General features: G+C 32.1%; 1 protein-coding gene across 2 annotated transcripts; it reads left to right on the top strand.

Annotated features, from left to right (window-relative positions):
* The first annotated feature begins 2209 nt into the window (after window positions 1-2209).
* Window positions 2210-11150, top strand: LOC140060054 (tubulin--tyrosine ligase-like). 2 transcript variants are annotated; one of them, XR_011847274.1, is made up of 8 exons: window positions 2210-2541; window positions 3317-3937; window positions 4178-4313; window positions 4783-4915; window positions 5250-5317; window positions 5761-5858; window positions 9713-9831; window positions 10640-11150. XR_011847274.1 is itself a non-coding variant. In XM_072106102.1 (8 exons), the coding sequence occupies exons 1-8, from the start codon at window positions 2376-2378 to the stop codon at window positions 10743-10745; spliced, it is 1443 nt and encodes a 480-aa protein (XP_071962203.1). In that variant the 5' UTR covers window positions 2211-2375; the 3' UTR covers window positions 10746-11150. The 2 variants fall into 2 exon arrangements, 1 of the variants encoding a protein (XP_071962203.1); XM_072106102.1 differs by having other exon boundaries at window positions 2211-2541; window positions 5761-5854.
* Window positions 11151-11354: the final 204 nt, after the last annotated feature.

Below are 11354 nucleotides of genomic sequence, written 5' to 3'. Positions count from 1 at the left end.
GTGTATACACAGGTAGATATTATAAAAATGTATTATCGTCTCATCCTTCATAGTATTCCTTTCCTAAAATAAGGAAATTCTCTGATTTCCATGGAAATGCAATTTGGGCGGGCTAATAAGGGTTTGTATTGCAAACCCCAAATTAAGAAATATCACATATCATATTTATTAAATAAATATTATAAATCAAAATGAAAAATAACTGGAAAAAGTGATGAATTGAAACGGCCAGAAAGAATATGCGAAGCTAATTAAATATTATAAATATTTGTGTTCCCAATTGTTGGTAAAAAGGCGTTAAATTTCTTCTTCATATTTACTATATACTAGATTTTACAGCCAATCACAGTATGCTTAGCTCAGGATTTTAAAATGTACATGTATGCATACTAATAATACATTTCTAGGCTGCAAAAGAATAACTATGACATAGGTACAGAATAGTGAAAGAAAGTAAATTTATGTATAAAAAATTTCCTGCTAAAATAATTGTTTTATTGGGTTTTTAATTTTCGCTGATTTTTATTATTATTCATATTCATAGTTACAGAAATCTTTATTTTCGTGTACCTTAAATTTGACAATTTATGGTACACTTAATAAGGCGACACCAGTTTTTCTTGTAAATCTGTCTTTCGATGTTTTCTAACTTTTTATCTATTTAATAACATTCCAGCATTTACCCATTTCTAATACTCTTCCTTAAACTTAAATATTATAAATTAAAGGGACATTGTTGCTCTGCCCATTTCTAATACTCTTCTGTAAACTTAAATAATACAAATTAAAGGGACAGTGTTGATCTACCCATTTCTAATACTTTTCCATAAACTTTAATATTACAAATTAAAGGGACAGTGTCGATTGCAACCTGATTTCTAAAAACCTTTATCTAACATGCTGATTTTGATAATTTAATGTAATTCAATCCAGTATGATTTTAAAATTACATACTGCAGTATTCATGATAACTAATCATGATTTGCACATTTTTTAAATATTTTTCTGTAATTTAAATCTACATCGCATTTTAAACAATTATTTTTTAAGTTTTGTTAAAATGCATACAATATTTTTTTTAAATATGTATAGAGAAGAAACATAGATAAATGTTGATATTGTGTGAATTTTTATTTTAGAATATTATATTAAAATATATTGTTAAACTATGCCAGTAACATTCCTAATGTATATTTTTGATTTAAATGCTGGAGGAAGATAAAGGCGAATTTGATCAATGTTTTGTTTAAGATTATTTTAATATTGTTATTTTTTATTATTAATATATCATTGTTTATTTTTATTTATCATTATGATTACTATTACAATTTATATTGTTTTTATGATATTAATGTTAAAGTATTATTGCCACTGTTGTCGTCATTTGTTAAGTAAATACTTATATCGTGGCAATGTATTCTGTACCTACTTCTTACTGTATAAAGTGTCTGTAGATATTTTGCCACTGTTGAGATTGGCAAGTTACTCAATACTATTTGTAAAACCATGTGGGAAAGGGAAATGAAATTAAAAGTTGTAATCAAAATTTTGTATCAAAACAATAATTAAATATTTTTCATGTCTTTGATTGTTTTATTTGTTCATTCCATGGAGGGAAAACTTATTCATATGTGTAAATATTTTAAAGCTCTGTCTACACTATCAAACTTTATGTGGCAAAAAATGTGATGTGCCCAGAACATGATGAGGTCAAAATAGTTTGATAGTGTAGACAGACCTTAAGAACTAATTATTAAAGATGTATTGTCCCCCAAAATCATAAATCAGATTTGTAATAGGTCATTTTGTAGTTTTGATAAAAGTTAATCACTTCTAAAGAAAATAAAACAAACACAAAATTTAAATGTTTTTGCTTATGAAAAAGACATATTCAACCAAAAACCCCATTTGCTCTGGCAGCCAATTTGACTATTTTCTGCATTTAATTACAGATTTTCAGGTAAATCATTGTTTCCCCGATCCAATTTTCAGTCACAGTGAATACCTATTATGGAACATCAAAATAGCATATTCAACAGAAAATTTAAAGAAAATGATGTTTAGGACAATGTATCTTTAAGTGGGCTACTATCCAATCAGCATTCAGAAATCATATTAACCCCCTAAGTTAACAAAGTTGTCTACTATCCAATCAGCATTCAGTAATCATATTAACCCCCTAAGTTAACAAAGTTGTGTACGTCTGTGTTTAGGCTATGATACAGACGTACTATGGCTGAAAAGTCAACCATTGTGAACGTACCAATACGGTATGTTTTATGTACTTTGCTTCAATGAGACTAGAGGGTAATGACGTAATGTTTGTTGTGGTGATTGGAAGAAAGCGGTTGTTTTGAGTATGATTTTAAGATAAAATGGCGAACTTAATATTTGTTGTTAGAGACGATGAAAGTACTGTATATGCTGCAGTATCTGAGTTACTATTAGAAAGTGCTATATGGACCAAGGCTAAGAATAAAAACACACCAAAGTTTAATTTAATGTTGGGGGAAAGGAATGGACTTAAGTTTGGTACACTTGGTAAGTATTATAGGCTAGATAGATAGTTAGTAGGCCTACAACAAGTACGAATTATTATTTGTATTAACCACTACAGTATCATTATCATTGTTTGGTTAGGCCCTCTGTAGCCTACAGTAATGCATTTAGAGCATACTAAATTAAATGCTACCTCTCATCCAACCAATACAAGGCAGCCTCTCCTATTTGTTGGTGGTTAACTAACTCTGCATTCAGACATTAATTGCTCAGATTTCCAAAAATGTAATCGTTTTGGAAGAAATATAGATAATATATAATTATTATATACTAGTAGGTATTATACCTCCATGATTAAACCTTCACCTTGATATGATAATTGTTTGTTTGTTTTATCTTTATACTGGGTGACCTCTTCAGTCAAAGACTGATCTCCCAGAGGGCCCAGTTGGTGATCAGTGGCTGTGATGTACTAATACACCGGGGTAACCCCCTACTCGTCTCGAAAGATGTACTAGGTTCTTTAAAGTGCACAAGAGCAAGTTGTGTACACTGGACCTACGGTTTATAGTCCTTATCCGAGAAGACTCGTTCTACCACCAGAACCATGGAGTGAGTGAGCCTCGAACCCCTGCCGATGTTATGGCTACGTGATTACGTTTCCACTGTCTTAACCGCTCGGCCACTCACCCACTGTAGGTCCACGAATTACTAATTGCTCTGTGACGCGCCAAGTACAATTTAGGGGATATCATTTTGACAATGAACGTTTACTTGGTTATCAGACTTTTTAATGATTTTTAAATTCATCAAACAGGGCACGAACCAGGACTTTTACAAGCTGTCAACTATTATCGAGGAAATGGACTTATATGCAGAAAAGTACAACTAACAAAAACATTGAGGTCTTCTTGCTCATGTCATTTACATGAGCAAGAACGTAGTCCATTAGAGCGGAAACCAAGTGATACTGAAGATCATGAGCAGCATGAGATAGACACACATGAACAACATGAGCATAAAACACAAGAGCACTCTGAACATGAGCAGCATGAGATAGACACACATGAACAATATGAGCCTAAAACACAAGAGCACTCTGAACATGAGCAGCATGAGATAGACACACATGAACAACATGAGCCTAAAACACAAGAGCACTCTGAACATGAGAAATTACTGCATACAAATTTTGACGGAGTTGAATTGGACGAGCAGTATGTCTGCAGCCGCAATTGGTATCCAGCCACTTTCGTGATCCACTCAAGAATGGAGGAGAAATCGGACGACAGTAAACCTCTTGGCATCAAAGAGAAGTTGATGATGGCTCATAGACAGAGGCAAGATGAAAGAGAGGAATTCATTAGAGTTCACAAGGAAATGAAAGAAAATGGAAAAGGTTCTCTGTGGATAGGGAAATCAAGCGCCGGAGCAAAAGGTCTGAAAGAAATTACCAAGTAGCCTACATTCCTGGATAAAATGATAAACACAAAGCCATCCTGTCTTCTTTTTTTTTCTCTTCCCCATCAGTCAGTCCTCTCTCCCATCCACCAATTTTAAAACATAATGTTCTAGTGCAGTATGTGAACTTCATTTTAATGTTCTCTGAAACAACAATCAATTTAATTATTTTCGTCTCAGATGTTGCTAAATTGAATAGTAAATTTTCTTTTTTTAGGCAAAGGTCTGTTTGTGTCAGACAATCCAGAAGAATTACTAAGCTTCATCGATGCACAATCGTTTTCATATGTTATTCAGAAATACATAGAAAGACCACTTTTGCTACTACCAGGCTCAAGAAAATTTGATATCAGGTTTATTAAATTTAATTTATGCTTAATTGTAATCCTACAACAACAAAAACAACAGGTCTTTTAAGTCATTGGTACTCAGTGGCATGAAATGGGAGCCTAAAAATGGTATGATATGCTAAACTGAACATAATGTCCTATAGGCTTTTGCATTGTCAATTTAGAGGGGCTTAGGTTCCCTCTTGGATCTGCCTATCCATCTCTATATCATGGATGTAATTCTTATCCAGTCACTAAATCTTATTTAAGGTCTTCCACCCATTCTAATTTCAAGATAGCACTCACTCAAACATCTGGATTTTTTCCAACCACCCTTTGGTGTTTGACACACCCACCAGTCTCTTTACTTCTCTAGCCACATCCGTGTGTGTGATTAAAACATCTTACTAATGTTGACATCCATTACTAATGTCCACTATAAATTGTGAATCAAGTTATAAAATTGAATTTTTCAATCTTTGCTTTAATTTAGATGCTGGGTATTACTGGACCACACTTACACAATTCATTTGTTCAAAGAAGGCGTGTTGAGGACTTCTTCTGATAGTTACAATTTTGACGATGTCACAGATACAGTTAGCCATATTACTAACCACTGCATACAGGTAGTACAGTACTGTTTAACTTTGATGATTTTTTTTGGAAAATCATCAAAAAAATACATACAAAGTGATAACATAAATTAGTGATATTACAAATAAAAGTAAAAGATTTTCCAGGATAGCCAAAAAAGCTTATTAGCTTATTTCTGTTTTAATCCTTGATAATTATAGTCCTAATATAAAATGCTGGCTCTGTCAGGCACCTGGATCTTTCTTCATTGTCAAAACTTCCTAAACCACACAACAAGAGCAGTTTTATTTCATTCATTGTAATTCAATTGTAATTGGTTTAGTTTTGTTTTTAAAAGAAAAAATGTATATGTATTTTTTTTAACAGGAAGAACATTCTGAAAACTTTGGAAAGTATGAAGAAGGGAACGAAATGTTCTATGAAGAATTCAACAAGTAATTAAATTCAGGGCATTTTTATTTTTAATTTTTTTATTAAACTTAAACTTACTACATCGAAAAAATGAAAGATTGGGAAGAGAACATCCAGGAAAGCTAACATATACTATAATAGTCTTTCAAAAATAGATATAATTTCATTTTAGCTGTCAAAAGTGTAGGTTGCAAAAATCAGATGTCTGGCATTCCTAAAGCTCTGTCTACACTATCAAACTTTATGTGATGTGCACATATATGGACATGATGATGTCATATCACTATCATATTTAAGCATATCACTAACAAATTTGGGCAAACTTTTTTGTCAAACTAGTTTGATAGTATAGGCAGAGCTTTTAACCCATGATGAAATGTTTTGCTTAGTATCCAGAACAATTGATTGTGTTTCATAAACCACTTGTGACTATTTTCTTTTTTATATATTTTTTTTCTATTTTCAGATTTCTTTGTAAGTACCACAAGACATCACTTGAGTCCAGTATTCTACCTCAAATTAGACACATTACAAAACACTGCCTACTGGCTTGCAAAGATGTAAGTAAGTTGAATTATAAATTGGGAAATGTGTTACTAAATATACAGGCCCTCACAATCAGTATTTGTATCATTTTTTCCACGAATAAGTATATATTCAGTCAACTCTCCCAATACCGTTCACCTTTGGGCTGGCCTAATATGTCTGATTTTCTGGAAAATCTGGTATTCGGAATGAGTTTTTAATGCTAAAATGAATTTGAGACATTGTGAACCTCAAGAAAAGTCTGGTTTTGGGAGAGTTTTCAGTTTTCAGAAAGTCCGGTATTGGGAGAGTTGACTGTATATATATGTAGTGAGCGAGTGGCCGAGCGGTTAAGACAGTGGAACCGTAATTATGTAGCCATAACATCGGCAGGGGTTCAAGGCTCACTCACTCCATGGTTCTGGTGGTAGAACGAGTCTTCTCGGATAAGGACTATAAACCAGTGTACACATCTAGCTCATGTGCACTTTAAAGAACCTAGTACATCTTTCAAGACGAGTAGGGGGGGTTACCCCGGTGTATTAGTACATAACAGCCACTGATCATAACTGGGCCCTCTGGGAGACCAGTCTTTGACTGAAGAGGTTACCCAGTATAAATATATATTTCGAAAAAAAGTATCACCTATTGATTTTCATTCAAAAATCTATATATACAGTAAATACTTGTAACTCAACAAAAGCTTAATAATTAGGTGATCATTTAGAATAAAATGATCACCTATTGTTATTGTATGAAATCTTTATTGGTTATCCGCAACTTAGTTGCAGGATAACCCATGTGATTGTAAATATCTTTTTTTTTCATCTTCTTTGTTATTCTTTCTTTCCCGGATTTTGTGACCAGCATATCTCTATTGCTTGTGAACATAACTTTGTATAACTTGGTAAAAAGATTGACATTGAAGGGTAGATGTGCAGCCAAGCTTTTGGACGATGTCAGATACGCGTTGCGTAAGTTACGCGCGATTTTAGAATTTCTATAACTGATCATAACTTTAGAACCAACAAATATTGTTTCATGAAACTTAATAAAATTATAATTCATATCATGGGTCAATTTTCTATGGATTAAAAATGACATGTTTTACAAGAAGTTACGCGCGCACGCGCATTTAAAGTTTAAAAATGCGCAAAATTAATTTCTAATCAACTTTCTACGCTGATCATGACATTTTTAGCATGTCAAAAATTCCCGCGCGTGCGAAAAAATTTACGCGTATGGTGCGCACGGTGCATGAAAATCATGTTTTTTTCTCTTGAATTATGATTTTCCAGCCTTTCCTAGTCATTTTAAAAAAGATTGACATCATTTCAAATTAAAATGACGTCATACGAACACGTTGATTTAGACAATTTGCGTGCGTTTTAGTTGCAAAAAAGACAAAATATTGTCAAAATTATGCCTACTTTGAATCTATTATAGCTCCTCAGGATCAACCGTTACCCCCATTTTTTAAAATTTAATATGTAAGCAGATATGTTGTAGATATGAATTCATGCAGAATCTTTACCCCTCGGATGTTATGACGTCATCTTTAAATAATAATAATAATCTTTAATTTAATACTGTCTAGGTCAATCAACTATCTCTCGCATGAGTTAAAAATATTTTAATTTTTATGACGTCATCATGTCTAAAAATGTAAATAACGTGGGTCACTTATTTTTATCTTTACAGTAAATTTCAATCGGTTATAGCTCGTCAGAGTTATAAGTGATAATCATTATTAAAACGTTTTCTTGAAGCTATTGGATTGTAGATACGAATTCATGTGAATATTTTGTCAATCAGATGTTGTGACGTCATCATATGGCCAGTTGAATTCAAAAAGTCATATTTTCACCTCTTGCGTAAAAGTTCATTGCGTTTAAATGAGAGCGCATCTCACTTTTACGTGACCAAAATTCTTTAAATTTGTATTAATGTAATTAATTAGATAATTATCTTCTAAAATTGTTATTTTTATGTCAATTTGATGATGTCATCGTGTTAATAATTGGATTTAAAAGATGGGTCTCGAAATTCCGTCTATGCTACACTGTATATAACATACAGTGTATTCTGTAAATACTGTAACATGATGTATGCTACAAAATAGGTACAATTCAGCACTGTAAACATATTTATTTCATGTCATAGGATGGCATAATAATTGTCGAGGTTCATATAGTTTAAAGTATGTGCATGTTGCGTATGCGCGGATAACCCGAACTCGTCAAAGTGACGAGTTCAAATCTAGTTCTTCTCTTTCTTATTATTTATTTCTCTCTGTACAAATTTGTGTAACAAATATCTCAAAAAGTTGAAAGGCAACGATCACAAAAATTTCACAATGTCTTTCAAATACTTTAACTTAGCCATAATAAGCTTTTCAGCGTGATCACTCAACCGTGATGTCATTAATACGCGATTTTGTGAAATTACACTATCAATCATATCTCGATAACTCTTTATTACATATCAATAAAATTCACTATACGTAAAGTTCAGGTGAAGGGTAAAAACATTATCTAATAAAAACTTACGTGTTACAAGGTCATCCACGTGAAATTGCGTATTTAAAATTTAAAAAGCTCAAAATTGAGTTTTGATCTATTTAGGGCATGAATTAGGCCATTTGCGTGTTCCTAAAAATTACTGCGCAAAAACATGTTTTTGCACGCGCGTTACTTAAAAAGCGTAAAAAATAAAATTTGATGTATAAATCCCATTTTACGCACCATCCTTAGTACATTCACCGTTTTTTAGTCCATTTAGACCTAAAATAACGCTATACGAGCACGTTAAAAATGACAAAATGCGCACATTAATTGTACAAAAGTGCTAAAAATGGTAAAAAGTAGGGCCTTTTTAAAATGAATATAATTCTTCAGAATGGAAGATGACCCCCAATTTTTTTAACTTAATATGAAAGCAAATGAGTTGTAGATATAAATGTATATACATATTAGACGTACAAAATGATATGACGTCATCAAAAGGCCACTTGAATTAAAAAATTAGTAATTTTTATCTTTTTGTGTGGGTTATCACATTCAATAGAGCGCATCTCCGTTATTTGAACCCAATTTTCGCACAAATTTTAGTATGTGCTTGCTCAATTAATTAACTTTCTCATGAGTTGTCAACATTTTCATTTTGATGACGGCATCATGCGTAAAAACCTGAATAACCTAGGTCGTGTATTTTCAGCTACACCATACATTTGAATATCTTACAGCTCTTCAGAATTAAAGGTGACCTTGAAGATTATAATTTATTATAAAAGCTGATGAAATGTAGATATGAATTCATATAAAAATTAGGCCTATCGGATGTTGTGACATTATGAAATGGTCAGTTGAAGTTAAAAAGTAGTTTTTTTCTCTCTTTCGTCAAATTTATACAAATTTCAAAGAGCGCGCATTGCGCTTCTACGTGTCAAATTCTCTTCCAATCCGTATATTTATTTGCTCAATTCATTATCTTTCGAAATTGTCATCTTGGAGTTTATTACGATAATTCCATCATTCCAAAAAATTAGAACATGATGTGGGTCCCATAATTTCACCTATGCTACACTGTATATAGATATACAGTATATACTGTACATATTGTATATGACACTCGGACACATAATAGGTACAACTCAGCACTATAAGTGTATATGCATCATGTCATAGGATGGCGTACATCAACTTTTTACGATCGCATGTTAACGTACATGCATGTTTAAAAAATGTTAATTTCATTAAAATGATAAAAATGATCACCTATAATTCGTCAAAGTGACGAATTAAATTCTAGTTTGTATTATATTTCTCTTCAATATGTGACGCTCTGCACGATATTTTATTTTTGATTTTATTTAATATTTATTTATGTTATAGAACTTGGACACGCATGACCTGCCATACCACAGTTTTCAGTTATTTGGTTTTGATTTCATTTTGGATGACACGCTAAGGGTGTGGCTGATGGAAGTGAATGGGGCACCAGCTTGTGCTAAGTAATTTTTTTTTTAATTTTGCAGTTTTGTCTTCATTTCAACTTAAAGGGTAGCTCCTGGTTTTATAATTTATATTGCTTGTTAAATTGTTCTGATTCACCGCTGTCAAAATATGAGTGGGGTTAACATCAATGCTGTGGCAAATGTTTATATTACATAATAAAATATAAATGGTAAACCCGGAACCCCCCTTAGTTTATAATATATGAAAAAGACTGACTTGTTTATTGAAACGAGCTACCACTGACTAAGTCCAGTTGGTTAGAAACGTTATACACCTTATGTTTCTTTGTTTGTTTATTAGTTTTCCACAAATAATAAATAATAAATCTTTAAATATTTATAAATGTGGATGGTGATCACAATAAGTCTATAGACTTTAAACAGAGGCCATTAACCAAATAGAAAAAACATTACAATGAGATTACTGTACAATAATTATATAAATAGAAAAATAAAGGTACATAGATAATGATAATAATCATAATCAGATTAATTTCAACTTTCTTTAACATCAAACTAAGGCTCCGTCTAACACTATCAAACTTTATGTGACAACAAAAATTGATGTGCACATATATGGATATGATGATGTCATATCACTACCATATTTAAGCATATCACTACCATATTTGTGCACATCACAGTTTTTTTGTCAAACTAGTTTGATAGTGTAGACAGAGCTTTAGGTACCCTTTTAAATATTAAATTAAATTACTTTCTGGGATTACAATGAAGACAATAGGATTTGGACATTTAACATTGTTGTAGAAGAAAATTCATTTTAAGAAATCTTTTTTTTTCTCAGAAAGCTTTTGCCAAAACTTGCCGATGGTATTATATCAATAGCAGTACAACCAATATTCAATGCCGATGAACATAATCCACAGTGTAAAGACTTTGAAATCGTATGACAATCTTCATGTCAGTTCCTTTCCGTTATTCGTTTTAAAACAGAATCGGAACAACTTAAATTCGATAGATTATTAACTGCTTTTATGGCAGTTTTTAAAAATGAAAATGGACTAGGCCGACACTTCTTGGCTAAAATTTATGTGTATATATCGCAAAGTAAGATCTTCAAAGAACACAATAAAACATATAAAACCATGATTGTTAAGCTTTCAAAATATGTGCAACAGAAACTTCAATTTGAATCAAATAACCAGAGTCTACTTAGATATATAAAATATATATTCAGGTTGAAATTTTCAGACCGTTTGGATAGAGTGCTCAATACCAAGGTAGAGCATAAATAAATAAAATAACAGCAGAAAACTTGGTTACTTCATTGTTTTAATCACTACAAATTTGTTTCGTACGACCGTATGTAGCTGGCCGCACTCTTCAGGTGAAATTTAAAACATAAGTGACACAGTTGTCTCATAGTGCTTAATAAAAGTGAGTCATCAGGAAGTCGTATACAATAGCCTATTGTTTTAGATAAACTGTTTGGATCTGCAATTTAGTAAGAATTTTTTCCTATGTCTACAAGTAGAGACTAACTCGTTCTTACGGTTCAG

This window comes from Antedon mediterranea, chromosome 10 (assembly GCF_964355755.1).
Source record: "Antedon mediterranea chromosome 10, ecAntMedi1.1, whole genome shotgun sequence".
In the NCBI taxonomy this organism is placed as follows: Eukaryota; Metazoa; Echinodermata; class Crinoidea; order Comatulida; family Antedonidae; genus Antedon; species Antedon mediterranea.
Note: the sequence above shows the minus strand (reverse complement) of the source record. Positions and strands in the feature narration are given on the sequence as shown.

Excerpts from the sequence above, each read along its gene's own strand:
- LOC140060054 (XM_072106102.1), top strand. The coding sequence starts at position 2,376 with ATGGCGAACTTAATATTTGTTGTTAGAGACGATGAAAGTACTGTATAT. Across the intron at positions 5,855-9,712 it reads GCCTACTGGCTTGCAAAGAT|AACTTGGACACGCATGACCT; the intron begins GTAAGTAAGTTG and ends TTTATGTTATAG. Across the intron at positions 9,832-10,639 it reads GGGGCACCAGCTTGTGCTAA|AAAGCTTTTGCCAAAACTTG; the intron begins GTAATTTTTTTT and ends TTTTTTTCTCAG.